The 23,509-nt window shown below is 42.9% G+C and overlaps 1 protein-coding gene across 8 annotated transcripts; it reads right to left on the bottom strand.

Moving 5' to 3' along the window:
* Positions 1-272: 272 nt before the first annotated feature.
* Positions 273-22,903, bottom strand: FBXO38 (F-box protein 38). 8 transcript variants are annotated; one of them, XM_065029465.1, is made up of 23 exons: positions 22,774-22,845; positions 20,804-20,904; positions 20,064-20,205; positions 19,056-19,189; positions 17,774-17,937; positions 17,182-17,347; positions 16,695-16,832; positions 16,252-16,389; positions 15,752-15,845; positions 15,209-15,339; positions 14,719-14,889; positions 14,328-14,470; positions 13,257-13,479; positions 12,515-12,634; positions 11,276-11,455; positions 9,218-9,919; positions 6,068-6,168; positions 5,198-5,300; positions 4,064-4,230; positions 3,409-3,554; positions 2,511-2,614; positions 2,142-2,255; positions 273-910 (listed from the first exon to the last, which is right to left on the bottom strand). In XM_065029465.1, the coding sequence occupies exons 3-23, from the start codon at positions 20,189-20,191 to the stop codon at positions 732-734; spliced, it is 3,546 nt and encodes a 1,181-aa protein (XP_064885537.1). In that variant the 5' UTR covers positions 20,192-20,205; positions 20,804-20,904; positions 22,774-22,845; the 3' UTR covers positions 273-731. The 8 variants fall into 8 exon arrangements, with proteins under 8 accessions (XP_064885537.1, XP_064885540.1, XP_064885536.1 ...); XM_065029468.1 differs by having other exon boundaries at positions 17,774-17,861; XM_065029464.1 differs by having other exon boundaries at positions 20,064-20,249; positions 20,799-20,904; positions 22,774-22,835.
* Between the last annotated feature and the right edge of the window lie 606 nt (positions 22,904-23,509).

Genomic DNA, 23,509 nt, shown 5'->3' with positions numbered 1-23,509 from the left:
TTCAAGAGTGCAACCAACAATTAGCAACTTATTTTTCATATTAGAGTTAAATGCGCTGTTAAAAGGAAATCTAACAGTACAAAACGCTTTAGAACGGAACTTCAGTTTCCAACGTGCTAAACGTGGGATTTTTCTTTCCCAAGAAGTGTTTCTAACGAACTCCAGGAACGACCACAGATCACCAACTTTGCCACTTTGTTCTGCTTTTGGCCTCTTTGCAACAGCTGTAGAATAATTCTCTCTCCTTAAAAGATGCACACAGGACACAAAGGTTGTGCTCAACATGTTTACTCAGACCGGACTCTTAAATGCTCAAGAAAAAGGCACAGATTAAAAGAGACTCTGGTGACTCTTTTGAACACAGCAAATGGGATTTCGTTCATAAGAAAAAAAATACTGCTATGAATTGTATGGGGTGAAAATTAAAATATTCTTCCCTGTTCCTAATTATTGGCCTTCATTAAAATGGAATTTAAATTAAATTGTATAAACATATGAAATAAAGTCTCAGTATTAGGAAGTTTTTCTTTTGTTTCCTCTATGTACAAATCTTAGTATACAATTTTTACTTTTCATTATACATTTACTACATATTCTTTTCCAAACCGTGCGAGAGCAACCGCTACGTATGTGTTTCACGAAAACGCTTTGCGTTCCCAAAGGATCCACGCGTGTCCCCGGGCGGCAGCGCCCAGCGGCTCCGCAGGAGACGGGGTCAGGGCGGGGGCCGCTCAGATGAAATCGTCATCCACGGGCTCCCCGTTGACGTCGCAGTAGTGGATGAAGATGGCGACCACCCGCTGGAACACGCCCTTCTTCATCTGCCGCAGCTCCGAGATCTCTTCTCCTATTGTCTCCATGCAGATGTCCGCGGACAATTGTCCTTTTCTCCGCGGTGCGTAAATAGTAGCTGTGGAAGGCACATAAGAATGAAAAGTAGAGTCTTTCCTATGAAGAAATTCACAAGCAAATCTGGTTTGAATTAAACAAGACTTGGAAAACAAAGCAAACAAAAATCTTCCACTGAGCAACCACGCTTAAGGAATTTCGTTGAAGCAGCAAACGTATTCTGCCTTCCCCACATTGAAACCTTTAAATAGCTCCAATACTCTTTTAATGCACAAAGTCCACATGTTTGCGAGTGAAGGGAATCCCAGCGAATGACAAAACCTCCCTGAGACTTACTCAGGTTGTCCATTGCAGTGACCACTCACATGTTTCATAAACAGGAGCCATTAGGGATAAAGCTCCAATCTTTTCTTTATTTTTTATGGCGTTAAATTCATATTTAATCTAATTACTCTTTTAAACCAAATATATATCTTTCTTATAATTCAGACTACACACTGAACTACAAGCATTAAGTCTATGAATTAGTTTCAAACAAAAAGAAAAAAAATCAGAGAGAATTATAGCCAAAAAAGATTTTTTCCTTATCCTCTTGAGCTTCATTCCATTGAAATGAAGCTAAATAAGAATATCCAAAATGATATCAATTAAAAATATCTCTAATGAAGGAGATTCCAAGGTTTTCCTAATTAAATAGTGGAAGAATGTATTTTTTATCCTGCTACCAAGCAAGGTTCTTAATTGGCCCCTAGGATCTGCTCACTATAACATACAACAAGTTTTTAAATAAAAAGAGGCACATCTATGCTAAACTCCAACCCCCATAATTTCTGTTCCAGAGTTTTCAAGTCCAGTTGTTTCCTCTCTTCTCCCCAGTTTGAGTCTCACTTTGCTGGGCTCGGTCCAGCTGGACCATCACCAGTAACGCCAGGGAACTCCACCGAACACGAAACGCTGGGACCACCCATCACAGCATGGGTTTGGTGTGCGTTTTAAATGCACTTGCTCTTCTGGGTCTGACAAACCCACCACATTTTCAGGCTCAGCACCACCCAGGTGCTCTGATTTTGTCAGTGTTGGGGGTCTCCAGCTGGTTGATTCACTGTTTTCAGTGCTACGGCCCGTTCCTGTGCTGGACCCTCTCTTCATTCAGCTCCCCACTCTGCTACAAGTACAACTACTACCAAAAATACCATAAGAACTAGAAAACTGAAAACTAAAGGAATGCATTGTCAGCTTGGGAGCAAGCAACAAGTTAAAGTTCTTTGAACGCATCGAGACAGATTACTCACTTCTCTCATCATCCTCAAAGTCGTAGCGAGCGTAGCTGTTTGGCTCGGCTGTTCTCAGAGACCTCAGCCAGGGGAAGTCGGTGATCATGGAGTATGGGGCACCGTCCACAATGCCTACGAGACAGGAGGAGTGCACAGAGGACAAGGTCACTCCGGCAGCATCAGCACTCTTCATCAGGTAAACTTCACCGACGTCACACGCATTGGTCTCTAACGCAGGTCGCTCCTCCTGCCATTCCCCCAGTCTGGGCCAAAGGTCCTGTGCTTCCCTCACAAGAATAATGGTTCATGTCTCTTGTAACTTGATGTGAAATTAGTGACCTCAGCAAGAGACTGATCATCAGCTTTCAGCTCTCTATAAACACTCACCTTCCAGAGTGTAAATATCTCGTCCCCAAGGGTACTTAGTGTATTTCTTCAGGTCTTCCTCAGTTCGTGTAGCTTCAGGGAAGAACTCGTATTTAATGAGCTCTCTAGAGAGAAGGAGGAAGAGATTACGGCCAGTAGTGATAGGAAACATAAGGCAGGAGGAAGAAAAACCAAATGGGAAATGCTGTTATACCACCTTTCCTTTAATGAGCCTCAATACACAGAAACACTCCTCTACAAACTCGGTGTGCAAGCCCTTCGCTTTGGAGAGTAACCACAGAGAATATGTGCCGTTTAAACGAGACACCAATTAATCCACCTTTTCAGCACAGCTTTCTATCTGTATGGAACAATCCAGCATAGCTGCAACTAAACAAAACTTCACAAGTAAATTTGTTCTCTTAGTCATTTTAGTGAACAACAAACCCACTGCTTTAAAACAGCAGCATGAGAGCAACTGTCTGCAGTTCCCTGCTGCTGGGAAGTTTCGCTCCTCAGTAAGGAACTGACAGCGATTGCACATCATCCTCCCAGAAAGTAGCATGACTTCTTGCACTAAACCAGTCTCTCTCTTTTTTAATAACAGAAACCTGTTTTCAGATTCAAAGATGCTCCTGAGCCATCCTGATTACTTCAATGTTCCATCGCATAGTGGCTGGACGGAGTACAACTGGAGAATTCCACAGTATTTTTCAAATGGTTAAGTTTATTTAATTGACGTTTTGTATCAGATACATTTTGACATTGAAATTCTACCTCACACCATCTAGAACTCAATCTTCAATAGCCAATGAACCATTTATTTTTAATTGGGCTACCAGCAAGTCTACAGCTCGACTGATGCTGTAGCTGCGGAATCAGATTGAATTTGTAAAGTTCCTGAAGGGCAAATACTCACTGGTTGATATTCGCTATCGTGTCCATCCAGCTCCGAACACGCACCTTGTTGCGGACATTAGGGGGGTTACTGAATTCATGAATTATGCAAATATGGTATGGGTAAGGGCCACTAAATATCTTTTGCTCAAGAGTCAACGTGTCAACCTGTGAAAGGCAGGAAACAACGACGTGTCAACACGAGAAACAACAACGTGTCAACACGAGAAACAACGACGTGTCAACACGAGAAACAACGACGTGTCAACACGAGAAACAACGACGTGTCAACACGAGAAACAACGACGTGTCAACACGAGAAACAACGACGTGTCAACACGAGAAACAACGACGTGTCAACACGAGAAACAACGAGACATGTCTTGGGAGTCAAGAGCAGACAGCTACCAAATCCCCCAAATTCTGGGGGAACGTGTCCAGTGACAAGAAATTTCAACAGCATAAATAATCAAGTACACGATTAAGAGGAGTAAAACTTTCCTAGGGCAGCTTTGCCAATGAATGTTCTTGCGTTGTGGAGTTTGATGGCCAATATCTATTTTCTGATGTGTTTCACAGCTCCAATATGCAAGCAAACTTGCATAAAATTACACAGTGGTCTAAAATACATTCGCTTTCTCGGAATTCGTCTCAGAAGGTGTTGGATTTTTGTGTACCTGCTGCATTGGACGAAGGTAAATGATCCGGTTTCTTTCCGGTGGCATCCTAAGAATCTGATCCAGAACCTGATCCATGTTCAACTTCTTGCACTGCGCATAGTCAAACCGATTGACGACCGGTGCATTTTCCACTTTTAAGTGTTTCAATACACGGCACCTTGTAGCTATAAATCAGCAAACAAAATGATTAAAAGAAATATAATAGTGAAAAGACCTCAGGAGCCTCCTGTCAGAGATTTTTCAAAGTCAACTGTTTCAAAAGAAGGTAAACGAGAAATGCAAGTACCAGACAATTACTGAAGTAGTTTGCATACTTGGGAGCTTAAGTATATCAAAGGAACAGACTGGCTGTTCATCTCTTCCACATTATCATCAAACTTTTAATTTGTGATGCAGGAAGAAGAGTCCTTTAAAAGGCTGTGTCAAACTTTATCTACTGATAAGCTTCTTCTTCCTGAAATGGGTTAGGGCTGCCACAACTGAAAACCACTGACTTCAGAAATCACATGAAGTACAGAGTAACGTGAAGCCACACAATGAAAATAAAGCTACTTCCTTTCTAGTAACCTTGCTCTGAGAAGCATTCCGGAATAAATGAATAGACCATTTCTTCATTCTCTGCTAATGTTTTATTTAGTGTAGATGTTGCAGAAAACAATAAATGACACAATGCTTGAGCCCAGGACTAGTCACACACCCTGGCGTGTGAATCTAATGCAGCTGAAGTGCCATAACGTAAACCAGATCTTTATCATGTCAAGGAGTTCAGTATTCTCGTGTCAGCTAAATAAGCTACGGAAGCAGGAAGAAACGAGGGAAAAAACGGGGTGCTCTGAAACTCATTTCATCAACTTCCAATTATTTTATTATTACTCTTCAATAAACATCTCATCTTCTGAACTGTCACATAATCTGTTGATTTTCAGATATTAATCCTCAATAAACCTGCCATGACTTATAAGGAAAGAGGCACTCAAATTGAGAAGCAGCAATATTTGGTGTTCTAAGCATCAGCCTGATCCCCAGCAAAGCAGCTGCTGAGCACAAAATACACACAGGGCTGACTTGAGTTATTTCAGAAATTTCTATTCGTGCCAGATGGAGAACGTACACTTGGCATTAACTACATACCATGTATGAACATCATTTTGGGACAGTCTTTCAGTACCAAGTCTGTTATTCCACAGTTGGTCAAGGTGATTCCAACAAGGTTTTTGGATTTCAAAGTCAGAACCTGATGAAAATTAAAAAAAGAAATAAAAACCATTACAGGGCAAAAACAAAGAAAAAAACTAAACTGAATTGTAAAAGATGCTCCCAGATACAGAAAGATATTAATTGGATACTAATCAACATAATAGAGCTTCTTTTTGCAACAGACATTTGAGACAACTGGACTACTGAAGGCAATGAGAAAAACCCCAGACTTCCTGCAGATCAGCACATCACAAAACGCAGAACAACAACTCCACGGGTTAAGAGGAGCCGCACCAGGAGGCACAACACAGGCAGGCAGACCTCGCAACTTCTCCTTCCATGACTGATATTCACTGCAGAATTAACTCACGTTACTTATATACTAAAAGAACCTCCATCCTGCAAAGTAACAGCTGAGCTGCTCTGTCCAGAGATACAATTCCATGCCCCACGTTTCTTTTAACAGCAGCACGCTGGCATTTCAGAAATAAATGCCAGAGAATGAACTTTTTCCCTGCACATCAGGTAGGACTTTGTGTAGCACTATAGCCATGAGCATCTGGCAAGCTTCACGTTCAGCTTTAGCTTTACTTCAGCTTTAGCTTATACTTTGCTCTTTCCAGAGTCAAGAGTGTCACTGCACCTAACACAGAAATTCCATATATACGGTTAAGACCAAAGAGAGCAGCAACCTCAGCCAGAACTCAGCTGGCTCTGCACACAAGACAAGTTTGTGCAACCCCATCATCATGCGTGAGCACCCCCAGCTGAGAAACCTGTAGCAGATGAGGAAAAAGACCTTACTTGAATATGATCATCTTCAATAACCGGGTCACTCGTGCTCGTGGACTTGTCCGCTGTCCTTTTCCGCTTTGTGGTTTGCCGTGGCTTTGGCTTGGCCACCTCTGCAAACACAAAACCAGAACAATCTTTCCTCTGTTTCCATTGCAGGAGACAACAATGCATTCCCTAGCGGAAAACAGCCAGTAACAACAGCTAGTTCTTACATAAGCACATCAAAATACCCGTCTGGCTTGAAAACAACTGCATCTCTTTTCCTTGCGCAAAAACCACTTTCAGGTTTGTTGCTCAGAATCATTCCTGCTAAACAACTTGGGGCAGGGGGTGGGCTGTTCATAGATGGAAACACAGGAATGCTGAACTACAAGTTCAACATCACAGAAAGATGTGGAGCCAAGAACAGAAGGTGAATTGCTACACTACACTTGGTTCTCTGCAGCGAACAGAACATTCTCGACAAATACAAGAACCAAAATAGCTTTAATGTTTTAAATAATCATCTCCATCTACTTGAAAGTCTGCTCTTTATAACCAGGTCACTAAGTCTTTCCTAATATTGCAAAGGATTCCCAGGTATAAGATACTTTGATGTTCCCAAGGTGCTGCTTACTCCATCTCATGCACCCATGACATCAAACTCCTGCTTGCTCTAAAAGATGAGGCTTTGAAAGAAATGGTGATAGCTGACCACCCTTACACTGCCTACAGTAAGAGAAAAACACATCCTACAATTGATCTTCTGTGATTAACAGATCAAAATGAGCAATTATTTTACTAAAATTAAGCTTCCCTTGACTTTTTTGTTAAAACATACGGCACATTCACAAAGATTCATGATCAACATAGAAGCGCAAAATATTAGAGACTGTGTATGAACTACCCCATGCTACACTACCAGTAACTGTAAAAAAATAGATATTTTCCTACTTAACATCAAATTCCACCAATATATATGTAACACAAGACACTCATTTGGCCAATGAGCCCATTGCTTTAGGGGATTCACAGGCAGAAATAGATAATATTCAGTACTCAGTTGGGGACCCACGAATCGTCATCACCAGGGAAATTTCCCACCAGTTCCCACAATATCTGCAGACAGCACAACCCTTCCCGCTCTGTGATGGGAAAAGCCTCCAATCCTGTGGGGAAGTGTTCAGGGCACAGCCCAGGGCCGAGAAACCTTGACAGAAGGTTTAATATAACACACGTTTGATAAAATGTGGAAAGCTCGCTCCACTACAAACGCAACTAAAGTTACACACCCCAAACTTTTACTGCAAGAAAAAGTGTGGCTTACATTTTTCCTAAGTAAAAATCAACATTACACACTCCAGTTGTTCGTTAGCCAGTCGGTGGTGATCAGGCTTTTAAAACTTCACTGTATTTAATTTTTGACTTGTTCCATCGTTTAATATGAGTAAATCATTTAAGAGAAAAGAAAATATTTCTACTATCAAACATGGGTTTGTTACAGAAGCCGAAAACCACAAAGTCATTATGCCAGAATAACAAAAACCAGTCATATCCACGGCACATTTTTAGACTATTTATTGAACAGCATTTCCAACTCTGTAACAAAGCATTTTGAGGTTATGCACTAACGAGTTGTATATCCTATCCTGGTTATACACTAATGAGCTCTTCACTAACGAGCTGTATATCCCACCCTAGTGAAGAAAAGCACTGGAACAGCCAGGCAGAAGAAACCTCACTGCCCTATGTATTAAATACAGATTTAAAAGTGACACATCAAGTCTCACATTCTGCCTCAAGCATCAGCCAACATCTGACGCTCCAAAGAAGAAAATCAGTGCATAAAGATATAGGGATGTGTATGAGCTGGGAAAACAGTTCTGACTTGTGTAGGGTAAATACAGGGAATACTGAGACGTTCTTCTGCAGGAGCAGAACAGATCTTTTTCCTAACAACCAAAATGGAAAACAGATCCTTTCAGAAAGATTCCCTAATGTAATACTCCAGTCTGACTGACTTCATGTTTTGGTAACGGATGAGGATAGAGAGAAAATACTTCATGTTGTTTTTTACAGACTAATTACCAGTCATAATGGAGCAGAGCAGAAACCAGACATTTTAAATTTAATAGCAAGATCATTTCTCCCATTTGAGATGCATCTCGCTACAGAAAAACCTCCTGGGCGATGTAGGGTTTGTTAACACTCATGAACATTATGAGAAACTGGAAAGACACCAGGACATGCTGGGTTTGAATCATTCCATGTTGACAGAGACAGGAATTTGCTATCAGTCCTTTCTGCCTCCACTGCACACACTTCCCTAACTACCACCTCTCACTTCTCAGTTTCATTTGACTTGTCAGAAATTCTCAGCGAAGAATCCTGGATAGGAGGCAACTACAAAGTGTGCTCTGTCAGGCTAAGGTGAGTATTCTGGAAAGCAAGTATACTTGGAAGAAACAACCACTCTCCCTCTCACATTCATTCTTTTCTCCCAACATCTCTGGCTTCGTTCCAGCCCTTCAGGATTTTGGTTTTGTTTTATGGTTTTGTTTGTTTTACATGATGTGAAGCACGAACCTACTATAAAAAAAGACAATTTCCAACAAGTTTGATCACCACGCCTTATACACTTGGAAGTAGAATCCTATATGCAGGGGCACAAGCGTGGCTCAATTATAATTATGGTTTTCTTTATTGGTTGATAAAGTATCAGTTATTAACTTTTGCCTTCTTGCTAAGATCTGAGCGTACCTGCTGTCTTCTTCCTTTTAAAGGGAGAATTTTAATGGGGGAGACAGTCTTATGTTTCAATGAATAACAGCCTTCACAGGAAGAGAGAAGCTGTCAAAAGAAGTTGCATTTGGTTTTCAAATGAGTAAATCAAACACTGTTTAGTATGTACGGATAACACATACAGAAATACTTGCACGGAGAAAAAAGTCACTGGCACTCTTTCAGAGACCTGTTATTTCACCTGGCTACGGCAACGAACTCAGGCACTTCTGTTCCATCAACATCCTGACCCTTTGGCAAACCACTTAGTTTTACATTATTAGCCAATAAAATTCACATTAAACGTCAGTATTATCTGCGGGTGTTGCAGTTGTTCAATACTGTCTCATGCCAGTACAGTAGTTTTCTCAGAAATCAATATATGCGTACGGGTCATACCTGACTCGGACACCAGAGGGACCCGGGACAGTTTGCTTCTAGCTCTCGTTAGTGGTCGCCGAGGATACTCTTCTTTAAGCTCCATCTCCCAGCCCCGTGGCTGCGAGCCCGTGCTCTCCTCGTCCCTGGCGGGCCCGCAGGCACCCCCACTAGTCCTCTCGTCACTCGGCCCTCCTGCAGGCCCACAGCTGGGCAGAGTCCTAAGTGCAAAATCAGCAGCAGCGCTGTTTGGTCCATTCCTGCAGGCTCCGCTCGTGGACGGACACTCCGCATCGCAAGACCCACTAGTCCTCTGCTGCGCATCCTGCGGCTTGTAGCAGCAACACCTGGAACAACCAGAGCTCTCCTCAGCGTCTCTCCTGCTGGAATCTCGGTGTTGACAAGGCGAGCAGACACAGCGCCCAGATTCAGCCCCAGCACAGGGGCTGTTGGCCGCCTGTGCGCAGTCAGGGCTGGGAGGAACAGCACCGCAGGAGCTGGATGTTCCCGTTGATCCTGTAGCGTTACTACAACCTGGGTAAGAATCTTTGCTTTTGTTCCTTTCGGCCATGTCACTTGCTGCTTTCATGTCCGCTTTAATCTGCTCGCTCGTTACTTGACAGCCCTTCTCACAGCTGCTCTCCTCGGCGTGGAACGGCTTCGGCTGCCCCGCCTGGCTGGCGCTACATCTCTTCCGCAGCGGCGTCTTGCCTTTGCCGCTCACTGCAGGAGTTCAAGAGAGAACAAGGAGACAACATCATACACCGTCTAAGCAAGTTCCAGACTCCTTTGACACAGGAGGCAGCCTAGAGGCCAGTGAAAAATCTTGTTAGGACCACGCTGCTATTCGCATGTTAAGGGATTTCAGAATATTTCCAGTAGCTGCTGAATCTCCGTCATGTCTTGCAGCTATTTCTGGAGTGAGGTGCTGGGGTTTGTCAGTAAATGAGATACATGATTGCCAGATACATAATTGCACGTTTTCACAAAGCAGCTAACTGGTTAAAAAGGCCAAAGGACAAATATACAAAAAATACTGATAATATGCTTTTGTTTTCTTAAATATGAGAAATAAGCCAGAGGAATTAAATAGTAACAGAGACAGGACTAAAGTTTATGCTTTCAATCGCAATCCTTAGCTCCCTCTGCTGGGTATGGAAAGTGGTGTCAATGGGTAACAGTCTCAGTCTACAAATGAATAAAACACTCTAAGTGTCCAAATCACAATTGGAACTTAATGTTTCCAGTCTTAATCTTCTCAGCTAATTACAGTAAACCAAGCCCCAAAAAACCACGATTGGCACTGCAAAAGTTTATGGATGTTGTCCAGGACTCAGACCTAGTGCCGCGATGTACAGCATATAGATGTAATATGGACAGGGAATGTCCTTTTCTATGTCTTTCTACAGCTGCCATACCACCATCAAGTTCCAGACCACCGACTAGGTCATACTAATATACATATATATATATATACATATATATACACACACATATATATATATATATATATATATTACTACTCCTCCTCCTCTATATACACATGCTGTAATAGTAAGTGTTGTTCAGAAGTGAAGACAACAGTACTGAGCATCCCCCTGAGAATTCTAACCAACCTCCACTACTCTCATCAAAGTGAAGTAGATCTTAAACTGTCCCGTCCAGGACACTCCCCACGAACCAAAAAATGGCTACAACTCTTCGGGACTTGCCCCAACAGTCACGTTTTGTTTCAGCAGCAATGCATTGATAGATGAATCGTATAGACAACATAGCTGCAAATTTGGCTTCATAGAATGATACATTCTGTGTGCTTAGAAACCCAAGAGCTGCAGGTTTCTGCGCACAGAGCAGTGCAGCACCACTATTTCTGTGTTTCTGTGCAGTGACTGTGTGATTGGAGCTCAGATGCATGTGTCCTTACACCTCCATTCTAGATTTTAACAGGAAGAAAAGAGTAGGGGTCAAAGAAACAAGCATGCCTGTTACAAAGCTGGAAATAGAACTGAACAAGAGGGAAAGACTGAAGCTCAGGAATAAGTTTTTCTCAGGAGTGCCCAGGAACCCATCTGTTCACACCTGAAGTCTCTCTCCTTTCCACCGGATCTCTGCTCTTCTCTTCTCCGTCTGAGTAGCTCTGTGCAATGCTGTTCGAGATGCAGGCTCTTGAAGACCCCATGTTTTCCTCCTCATCTTCACTGTCTGAATCGTGGACAGTAACAGGTGTTGCTTTTACAACGGACTGAATGCCACTGGGTCCTGAAAACAGTAGAAGAACACCAACAGTTCCAGTAAAAATAAGCCAAGTACGGATTAAAGGGCTGAAGAACTTTTAGAACTGCTTGAGAAAACAGCACGAGCTGAATTTGGTTCAGTTTAGCCACCCATTCTGTGGTTCCCTCATTAAAATCCAAATACGAGAAGAGCAAAACACTGCATTTCAGCATTAAAGCATTCTAGTTTGGAAAGGGAAGAGTGTTACAAGGTAAGACAAACCACAGGTTTTCCATAATGTTTCTTTGTTTCAGAACGGCTTAAAGGTTCTTCCGCAATACTACGAGTAACCGCACAACTACATATTACAAGCAGCCCATGAAACCTCCACCACAAGGACACAAATGTCGGTCAGAACACCTGCAATTATCCTTCTAAATCCCACCAGTAGAACGGGGACAGAGAAGCACTGAACTATCAAGCTTCAGCATAAATGTGCTGGGTTAGTTACCTGTCGGCTACTAACCAAAGGCATTAAAACAACCACAATGACATCTCTGCCTGTGGATACACAAGGAATGAACCTTTTCAGGAGCTATCTTGAAAAAGTGAACAGATCCAGCATGTGCACACGTTACTTCACATTGTTGGAATATTTAGTGGAAAATTATTTTCTCCAGTAAATAGCGACTATAAAAGGAATCACGACTGCCTTATGTCACTAATGTGTGTCACTAATGTAAATTGAATTAACACCAGAAAAAGTTATTTTGGCTTGAAAAAAAGCACAAAAGAAACCACATGCTGCAGTTAAAAAAGGCCATTAACACCACCATCAGAACACAACAAGCTCATTCAGGCCTTCTGAGTCTTTTGTTACAGTCAGCACAAAAATAAGGCTTTAAGATCAAGATACTTTTCTCCAGATCAAGACTTTTAAAACAGAACAGATTTCTTCAGAGCAGTAAGCTGTGCTAGCATCACCATTCCAAACCAGGCAACCCAGCTGAAGAAAACCACGCAAAACCAGACTTACACTGAAAAGATTAACCCCTCAAAAGAAGGGGATATCAAAAGGTAATTTCTTCCCCAAACCAACGTCACCTGCTTGCTCTTCGTCGACCTCCATAGGAACAACAGCCTGGTTGTGAGCTGGGGCCTCATTCTGTCCCAGTCCGGCAGCCACCCCTTCTTCATGTGCCACCTCCTCCATCTCATTCAGTGCTGGAAAGATTCAGGTAAGGTCAAGAAGAGGAAACACAAGTGTAGGAGGAATCCAGCTGGCACCCACAGAGAGTCAGAGAATCATGAGGACATAAGTAACAGCTGCCTTGATTCCTCCAGTGAGTCCCAAGGCTGCACGAAGTCTCTCAGACTTTTTCTACATCTCTTTAGCCAAGGCCCCAGTCTAACTTTTGGGGTTTACTTCTGCCACATTTTCCAGTCCTCCTCAAAAGTTCTACTGAACTGAGCAGCATAAGCAGCATTTACATAGTCGCTGCCTCCAATGACTTCTGCCTTTGCTGGAAAGTTCTAAAATATACCATCTGACACTGATGCACTCCCAGCTCTGACCAGAGGAGCCCTGAAACATTTCCCACTTTCACAGGTATCACACTGAAACTCTACATGGTTAAGATCCATACTGACAGTACAAAGATAGTTTGTATCGCACAGGTATCAGAGATGTGCAGATAGCCCTTCCAAAAGATTAAAGAAGTTACATAGCAGGAACTGAACGAGCAACAAGCTTTCCATGTATATTCACAGCTTCTCTAACACTCTAGGTAAGTGGCAATTCAAATAAAACCACTCCCTCCAAAGGTTCACAAAGATCAGAGCTCACCCTCAGCTGCAATCTGCTGCTCTTCAGCTTGACCATCTTGCCGCAGCTCATTCTCCTCATTCTGGTCATTTGGGTGTTGGTGATTGTTGTGGTGGATGTTTGGATTATTGTTATTCTGGTGGTTATTGTTGTTGTCATTGTCGTTGTTAGAGTTCTGATTGCTGACCAGGGCAGACGACACACCAATTCCTGTGCCTGCGCTTAGGCCCACGCGAGCACAACCCTGAAAACAAAGAGCAACTGCTGAGATTCGAAAACACAGACCCATCATTGACAACATACCCTAAGGCCAGCAGAAAAAGCATTCAGTCGGTAGTAGCCAGGGTAGCAGAACAATATGCACATGAAGAACAGGGAAATTGTCCCCAGTATGTCCCCATGCTACACACTGCACAGCTCCAGCCAGAGCTCACACTCCTCTGTGAACTCCTACCGAAAGGGAACTCCACAAACCACAGCATCTCATTCAATCAGATCATATTTCATTCGCTATGAGACCATGTTACATCAACACAAATAGATCATATAGCCCTCCCAGAACACAGCAGCTTCAAGACAGAATTAATGACCAAAGAAAGCAGGTTTTTTATGTAGGCCGTTTTCATTGCAACAGCTGTTACAAATATTTGTGTTACAGTGCGGGAAAGGGGACAACATGAAGAAATAAAACTGCTAAGCATTGAAAACACTCCAACAGGGGAACAGCACCCCCGTTCCACCCACTACAAAGTCATAAAAACCCCTTAGCATTGTAAACACATCCCTAAGTATAAAAAAGATATCATATAAGAAGGAGCAGCAAAATGAAGTAGCAGCAGACACCTCAACAGAAACACAGAATCAATGTGGGTCTTATTTCCTGGTCACATATTCATACAAGGTCATACCTTGCCACTGCTCCCACCTGCAGAAGCATCACTCTCTCTAACATCATAATAGCAGCTGCAAACCAAAGGAATTTATTTGCCAGGATATTTAATTAATTACATTTAAAAGGATGCTTAAGAGCTGGAGCTCACCATATTTCCAATGAGCTGGCAACAACGAAAAACCATTCCCTGAAAGACTCACCTTAGGAGGTTCACGGAACATCTGGTCCAAAGAAATAAATTCTAAGCTTGGCAACAACTCAATGAACTGACTAAAAGAATCCAGTTTTATCGCATGGCATCGCACCAGGGTGAGGTCAACCAGTCGGGTCCACCTTGAATGATCTGCGGAAGAGAAGAGGTGCATTTCCTGAAGGATTCCTGTCTCACTTTTCATTACACCCTTTCCAGATTTGAGAGGCATCTTCTGTATCTCCATTTTGACTGCTACCAGCACCATTACAGTTCCAAACCAAGCACCATCTACTGCACTGACTAAGAAACAGAACAAGCAGTACTATGAGCAGAAAACTGCTCGTTTGATATCACAGCTGTTCATGCAATATCTTTAACATTTCAAAGGTGTGCAATACCTGTGATCCAATTATTTGGGTTATGTAGATGTGGGCAGTTGTAAATGACGAGGTACTTGATGCAAGAAAAAACTTCATTGACAGCTTTCATACCAATATCTGTAATAATTCCTGGATTTTCAACCACATCAGCCAAGCCATACTTCACCAAGTCTCCATTTGTCATTTTACCTAAGAAAAAGATAGTAGCAAACACAGCAGTACACTTCAGAAACTTGCCTTTTACAGCATAATTTTCTAACTCCCTGGTTTAGTCCAATTTTGCAAAATGGATGAGATTATTACTTCATTTCAATAAAGCTGAGACTTTCCCAACTTCAGTGAGAGGTTCAGGAAGTGAAGAAAAACATATTTGGCTGCATGAGATCAGCAACCTCAATATAGGTACGTTAATATTCTTTTTAATGACTCTTAGAAAGTGGTGGAAAACACGCCACTTATTTAATCTTTATATTTGTCAACTAATTTATGCAAATAAAAAATGTCATACACTGTAGTAAAAACTCATCAACATATCCTAGATGAAGAGTTTCAAACTGTGGAAATTCCAGTTCAGCCATCTTCAGAGCAGAAAAAACACCATCTTTGGTCAAGGAAGGCTGGATCCGCACTTCATGCAACCTAAATGCAATTAAAAATTGTTCCTGTTAGAAGACACGCCAAAACTTCATTGCCATAGAAACCACTCAAGAAGATGCCTTCTGGCAATATAATGTAAATATTCTTTCAACAATGGCAGGATTAAGAGGATATCTGTTGTCTCTATGGCAGGATTTGGTAGTTCCATAGCAATATAGGAGCTGTGAGACTAACAGCACCACACTTTTCAGACATAGCTCTAAGGTGGCAGCTGATGACACAAAGTGACTCAGAAGCAGATATAACTCCTATTATTTTAATCACAGAATACTCCTGCTCTATAAAATTTAAATTTAAATTTTTGAAGGTTGTTCTGCTTCTTCACATTCTTGGACTTCATTACTAAGATACTCTGAAAAAGGAGAATGGGGAAAGAAGATGCCAAGGCCCGTACCTTCGCGCAGCAGTTATGATGAGGTAGCCAAGATCCACTTCAAGTGCATTCTTGCAAGCTCCCAGAACTATAGTGTGCAAATTCCTAAAACCACCTAACAGATAAAAGAAGATTCTTTCACTTCAGTCACAGACCACAACCTTAAGCATTATACGTTTCCACCAGTGTTGTCTTGACAAGTGAATTAACAAAACATAGCTGTTTCAGCAAATCAATAAAATACATCTTTGCACCCAGCTCCCCTCCAGTCCTGCAGGTTCTCCTCACCAACAAACGCAACTGGAAGGTTAGCGTATCAGTCGAGAGTTGATTACAGTTAAAAGATCAAAATAATACTCAATACAGAGCTCTATTTAGCACCATAACCATAGTTCCAAACTTGATACCTTTAAAATAATAATCAGGAAAGGATACACTACAGACACAAAGCCAGGCTTACAGGCCTCCAGTATTTGCTATTTTTTTTTCTTTTTAAGTATGAGGGATATGAGATTTCCTACCTGATCTCCAACTATCTTCTACCACATGCTGGATAAGTCCTCCAAGAAATGGAACACGAACCAGTTCTAAATGCTCCAGATTTCGAGCAGAAGCCAGGCCCGTCACTAGAGGAACATACTTCAAAGAATTGGTGGGTCCTACACAAATCAAACCAATACAGACAAGGGAGGTTGTTCACTTCATAACATTGAACGTATCATGTTAAATAATTTTAAAATGTCCACAAATATCCATCGAGATCAGGAAGTCAACAGAACTACATAGCACCAAATAAAGTACAGGAGAGAGAGATTTCTATCCGACACCATGAGTAAAACAATGACTGTCTTCAGAATCTTGTGTTCTAAGACTTCCATTTACAGTAAGTGCCTCTGCAGCTTTAACAGAATCAGTACATTTCCTATATGATAAAACATCCCCTCCATACATGAATCCCTCTTACCAGCACAGTTCCTCATGACAAAAGTGCGTAAGCTGATACAAAGGAAATCTTTAAAAGGCTGTGGTTTGATGAGTCTCACCCACTTCAAATAAAGGTGCCTCAGCATTGGGATACAAGGAATCTCAGGGACATTCACTCCTAATAATATATAAACAAAACAAACATTTTAAACAAGCTTTAAACTATAAACTCAAGGATAAATGTCTTTGGATTAACATTCTGGCTTTAAAAAGGAAGTCTCTGCTATGTGGCATGTAAGAAAAGCTGCACGCATTTTGAACGCAAGCTCTCCACCTCAGTTTGTCAGCACAGTGTTTTAGAATCTGCCCTTTAGACCTGCTATCAGATAGAGATATATATAGCTACTAGTATTTCAAAAACGCCACATGTCCAATTCCCTGTCTTAAAAGAATTACAGTCTTGAGGAGTTTCAAAGCCTTTAAATTCACCTGTATTAAAGCCAACTACTTCATCATTAAACACTTACCTACTAAGTGCAAAGTCTGAATTTTAGCTCCTATAGGAATTTTCAGCTTGTTCTCTGGAGGAATTGGAAAAGCACCATTGCGATTACGAAACTTCCCTAAAATATGAACTTGTGGCATGTATGTCCAAATAGCTTCCACCAGCTCTAAATGAGACGTCTCAACGCCCTGGATAAAAGGAAGTAAAACAAACACTCTATAACACCAGTTCAAGCAACAATAATCCTCTTAACCATGTTAATTTCTCAATAACACACTATACAGAATGCAATGTGTTATTTCACTTTAAAATTGTAGCAAGACTTGTCTTTTCAAAAGCAGAGGGATGAGAGTTTTCATTCATTTCTGGACTTCAGAGCACCTGCGATTCCCACTGGTGCAACTAAAAATAGTACGTATTTGCAAATGAGTTGCACGTTTGCAGATATGGTCACAATTAACTGCTACTCTGTACGGCCAGATCTGAAAGCAAAGCCCAGGTCTGAACACAAGGCACTGGAAGCAATAATGAGTCCCTGCCACGTCTCTTTTGCTCTGTTAACATGCAGCATCCCAGCTGCTGAAGGAGGTTTTCTCTCAAGCCGAACCACTCACCAGCAGATTTGGACAGGCCTGCAAAGCCTCTAAAACTCCAGGAATGCTGAAAGCTTCATGGCCACGGACTCTGCGTCTTTCAAGATACCTGGGATGAAGACCATAAAGTTGTTCAATGTCTGGCATCTTCCTCAGCAGCGTTAGGAAACTGGAATCAGTGAAACCTAAGATGACAACAACAGACTTGGTATTTGTGTGACAGAAGACACCCAGCTGTAAAGGCAAAGCCAAATACGTTGTTCTCTTTATATGGTAGTTTAAATTCTACAATGTCAGAAGATTTACTCAATGATGCAATAGTTTGTCTTCTACTTCCAGATTCTAGAAATCGTGACCTACGTACTCTTCTGCATTGAATTTTGCAGCCTTGCTATAGGTTTCCTCCAGGGAACTGCACGGCTATAGGGTTATCTATACTTTCTCCCTTCTCAGACGAAGCACCTGTGCAAACTGTCAGGTTTTGCATCTCTGTCTTTCCCAGAATTCTATTTATCAACTACATGGCTCAAAAATGCCCAGCTGGATGAGTCACCTGCAGTTCATCACTATCCACCACACTCACAATTCTCAAAGAAATAAGACAGTTTCTTAATGCAAAGGATTACTTTATTCCACATAAGACAACACATAAAAAGGACTTTAAACTAGTAAGTTACCTGTATTTACATCCACCTTAGGTGAGGCCTAACCATCTACCTGACAGCGCCCCTATCAAATCTAACTTTGCAGATCCTCTTAACTTTTAGAATTCACCCATTTTAGTGCTCTCCCCCAACAAAACCCAGCAGTGTAATTTAAATCCAACAGAAATCCTAATACTCACAGGGTTGACCTAGGTTGCCCAATTTATCTATTGATCTGAAGGTGGCTCGAGGTGTGACATCAAAACTTATTTATTCTTACATTGTTAAGTGCTGGCAGATGAGTTGCTCTCTCATTCCATTGTATTTTTTCCTGCCTGCATGCAAACAGCCTCTTCTTGGATTAACCCTTGGATTAACTCCCTTACAATAATCAGACAAACAGATTGTATTTACCGACTGCTACAGAGAATCCCCATTTCTGCTACAAAAATATCCAATATATATATATATATATACACACACAGATAAATTTTCCAAACCACATAGGCAAGGAAGTCACTCAAAGTCTCACAAAAGTCAAAAGGAATTCAACATCTAACTCCTTTTACTGCTTTTGGAAACGTACCCTGTATGTGTCATGATAAACAGCAGGACAGCATGGGCAATTCTGCTCAACAGCACGTTAACGCGTCACTCACCAGTGGGCATGTATTCCCACCAGCGGCCGGCACACAGATCCACCACCTTCACCACACGTAGGTACAGCGTGACCGCCTCCTTCAGCTTCCGCGACAGGCACTCCATGCACATGATATCCTGCAAGGGAAGGTACCTTCGGGGGAGGAAAAAACAGCCCTCTGATTTATCAAAGGTGGAGCCTTTTCGAGTTTGTCCAAACTAAAGAACATCCCCAGCATGACAACACAGATTCATGTATTTCTAACACTTAACACCACGAATTCAAACAGAATTTTCAGACTGTACTTTAACGCAGTGTGAAATTTTGCTAAGGAGAATGACTCACCAATTTGTGACACCGAATATAAGATATTTAAGGTACAAATATAATAATAAAACTGAGAGGTGCTTTAGTTCTCTACTAAATACTGCTGACAAAACCATTTGCCACAATACTTTTACATGGTTTAATTAACAGTACTTTCACTTTCTAGCCCACACTAGCATGCTCAATTTGCAAACAGTTTGGAGAGCTACTATTTTTAAAGAACTTGTCAGTAAGATGCTATGTTTTGAAAATAATAGGCACAAGTGAACATCTTGGAGAAGGACTGTGCTGCAGGGAACACTACATACTCATCCAAGTTCCCTACCACATGTTCCCTATGAAGCAGATGCAACAATTTCAAAACATGCACCTTAGCTATATAATACCTGAGATACATTTCTGCACCAAAATCAGTATTTAAACATTTGTTACCACACGTCGGTAAACGTAATTAAAGAAATCTTTTTTTTCTTCCTCATTCTACCATTCATGACGTTCACATAAATTAATTTTCAAAGTATCCAAATGAATTCTGCGACTGAAAAACCATTTCTCACCCCTTTTTATCAGGTTTTTATCCACCAGTTCACTTGTGGTGCCTTTATTGTTTCTGAAGACTATATGACACAAGCATCAATGCAGGTAAGGTTAGGAAAAGAATACCAGAAAACAATCATTTAACTTGTGACAAGTTGCTCACCTGAAGATGTGGCAAAGCACCTCATGAGAGAGCTGGTTCATATAGTCCTTTGGCTCATCAGCTTTGGTGGACTGGGAGCCTTCCCTGTTCACTGCGCTTGGCTTCACGCTTTTCCGCCGGGGACCCATAATTGAAACGATTTCTGATTAAAGGAAATGTTCACAATGTTATGCAAATTCAGTGCAACTGAAAGAGAAAAGAGACAGAGAGTACAGTAGGACACACCAGTTAAGCTTCATTTACCAAAAACCACAGCAAAATCTGCCCATGAGCTGAACTGAGTGAACTAAGAAACAGCAACATTCTTCCAGCAAGTTGTAGTTTGCCTAGTACACGAGGTCTCAGGCAGAGCCTGATGATTATCAGATAAACTCAAAAGTCTCTTTGAGCTAAGGGAACCTGACAAAGAAGAAATCACCACAGACTTAATAAGAGACCAATTCTTTTGAGTGAAATGTCTTCAGAGATCCCATTCACACACTACTAGATCAAGACGAACCGCAGGAAAGCTGTGTGGGGACGCCAGAGCTTACCAAGCGTATCCCAACCAGACACGTTCCACCGAAACAGAAAGCCCACAGCCTCTGTCTAGCAGAAAAAACAGGCTCCTACTGATCGCTCCCAAAAAACGCCCTATTAAAGGTCCTCAGACTAACTCTTTTTAGAGGTTAGAACATCAAATAAAATATTCATGTTGCTTAGTTAAAGATCAAAGCCCCAGAAAAACTGAAGGACCTTGCCTCAGCAGCAGTGGGCAGGATTTCCTCTCCTCTTTCCCTTTACTGAATTTACGTGTTCGTGTCTACATTGTTCCTGCAGCACACATACAGGCACAGGAGGACTGCAACAGCAACAACACACGTTTTATTTAAAAACATACAAATCGATTACAATAACAAGTAACTAAAATAAAGACGACCTTCATGTTAATGTTAGAATAGGTGAGTTAACACCTCATGCAGATGAACAGCATGAGAAATGTCTTCAGTGCTGTCTGGCTGAGGAATGCCTGCTGGGAGGCAGGTAAAGCATCATTAACTCATAAACCTGTTTAACAGGTTGAAAACCAAAATTCAGCGTACAAGGAGAAACAGCTTTAAAAAAAAGACAGACATATTTTGGGAAACTTATCAGAGATGCATCTGTGAGAGCATTCGCTGTGATGTAAACGTACTGCAATGTTTGCTTCACGTTATGTGGAAGTGACAACTGAGGAGACAAAACAAATACCTCATTTCATGGAAACGAAAAGTTTTGCCTTCCCCAACACAAATGATTTATATGCTGGCACAAAAATTGAAATATTGATAGCTTCACCGTGATCTAAAAACACGTGCTTTCCCACATTTTTGTATGCGTTTTAAATTAACAACTTGATGTTGTTATAATTAATTTTATTTAAAATAGTGATATTAAAATAACTAAATTAGCACCTTCTGCCAGTGAACAGCAGGAAACAGCTCTGGTCCCTTGGATTGGCCAGGACTTCTCCTGCTAAAGACACTGAGTTTGTTGCCTGTACACATTCGACACTTTTTGGTACACACTGGAAAGGTTTAGTACATCTGTAATAATGCACTGCAATGTTGTTCAGCTTCATGGAGTCCAAAATTGACTTCAAACTACTTACGGGACTGGATTCCAATGAAAGTATTCCTGATCGAATTCCTGAAATATCCCACACATTCCCAGAGAATGTTACCTGACCATTCCATTTGAACAGAGAGCAGAACACAATGCAAAAAATTCTAGATTGATACAGGCACGCCATGGAGCACAATACAGCAGTTAAGAGGACCAGCATTAAGAGGATACAGCATTAAGAGGACCGTGATATAAAGTAAGCAAAAAATATATTAACAAACAGGCTAGGAAAACAACTGAAAAATCCCTGTAAGATTTAAACACATTTGGCACAACCTGCCCGCTGAGTTTGGCCCGTAGCGCAGTTTGGCTCCTGCCACTAAGGGGAAAAGAAGGACCCGCTCTCTTCTGAGGCACCAGCTTCTGCACAGACACATGCAGCTTGGTACTATTTTTAAGCTAACGTGTGCTGCTTTAACATCTCAGCCTACATTACAAAGCTGACCCCATTTTCAAAAAAAACAACCCTTCAGATATTTAATAAGGCTGACGGAAAAACAGAGTTTCACTTTTCTCAACGAATTCAGGAGTCTCTTGTCTGGACCCGCAGCTCCCTGTGGCACCTTCTCCAGCAGCAGCTGCCGACACTGAGCTTAAAAAGCTTAAAAAGCCCTAGGGAGACCCGCAGAAACTCCCGCTTCGGAGAAAAACGCGGAGAGAACGGCTAAAGACGGGCTGGCAAGCGCTAATTTAAGAGGGGTGTTTCCTTATGGCAGAAGGAGGAAAAAAAACAAGTTTATTTTTGCTGAGATAAGCGATACAGAAGCAGGTTTCCCCACAGCCCAAACGCCGCCGGGCCCTCAGCTGGGGGGGCGGCCCCTAAGGCGGCGCCCCAGGGCTCCCCCCGGCCCCACAGCAGCGGGGGGACGGCAGCTCCCCCGGGCCTGTCACATCGGGAACGGCCTCAGCGGGCCGGGCAACCTGCCCCAGCCGGCGCAGGGAGACAGCAGCCCCGCTCCGCCGCGCCGCGCCAGGCCCAGCCGCCGCGAGGGGGTGGGAGGCCGGCAATCGCCGGTTCCCCGAGCCCCAGCAGCTGAGCTCCCGCGGCGCCGCACCGGCCCCTTACCTGCCCCTCAGCGCCGCCCTGTTGTTGTGGCCGCGGCGGGGAGGGTTCACCCCGGCAGCCGCTTCCTGCCCGTCCCCTTCCGCCAGCGCCGCCGCGCTTCCGGCGCTACTTCCGGCGCCGGCGCGCCCTGCCCCGCCCCGCCATGTTGTGGGCAGTGAGGGGCGGGGCCGCGCTGCCCGCCCGGGAGGGCCGTGTTGCGGCCGCAGTGTTGAGCGCGGCCGCCGTGGAGGTGGCGCTGCCGCCGTGGAGGTGGCGCTGCCGCCAGCTCCCCACACAGCCCCGGCAGCGGCTCCCAACGCGGCTCCGTCAGAACCTGGCAGCCCCGGAGCCCCTGAGGCGGCTGGCGGGACGTGTGTCAGCAGCCGGGTGACAGGGCAGAGACCCCCGTGTCAGACCCCTGGGAGCACTGAATGCTGAGGTACAGGGACATAAATGGGGTGTTTTAGAAGGAACTGAGGAAGCCCTGCGAGGTTGGCGGGGAGTTCTGGCACAGCAGCCACCAGACGTCCTGAGGTGTTGCGAGTTAAACCAGCTCACAGCCCGCGCTGATGTCCCTTTGCGCACATGGGGAGAGGAATGGAGTTTATATTAGTTCCACCCCAGCCGGCAGCTCTGTATAAAGTGGGAGGTGATAGCGATATGTCACCAGCACAGGCTCCAGCTCGACCCCAAGTCCTGGTAGCTGCCTTTGCCATGGTGTCTTTGCAGCATTTGGGGCCATCCTTTCATGAGCGAG

Source organism: Columba livia, chromosome 14, assembly GCF_036013475.1.
Source record: "Columba livia isolate bColLiv1 breed racing homer chromosome 14, bColLiv1.pat.W.v2, whole genome shotgun sequence".
Taxonomy (NCBI): domain Eukaryota; kingdom Metazoa; phylum Chordata; class Aves; order Columbiformes; family Columbidae; genus Columba; species Columba livia.
Note: the sequence above shows the minus strand (reverse complement) of the source record. Positions and strands in the feature narration are given on the sequence as shown.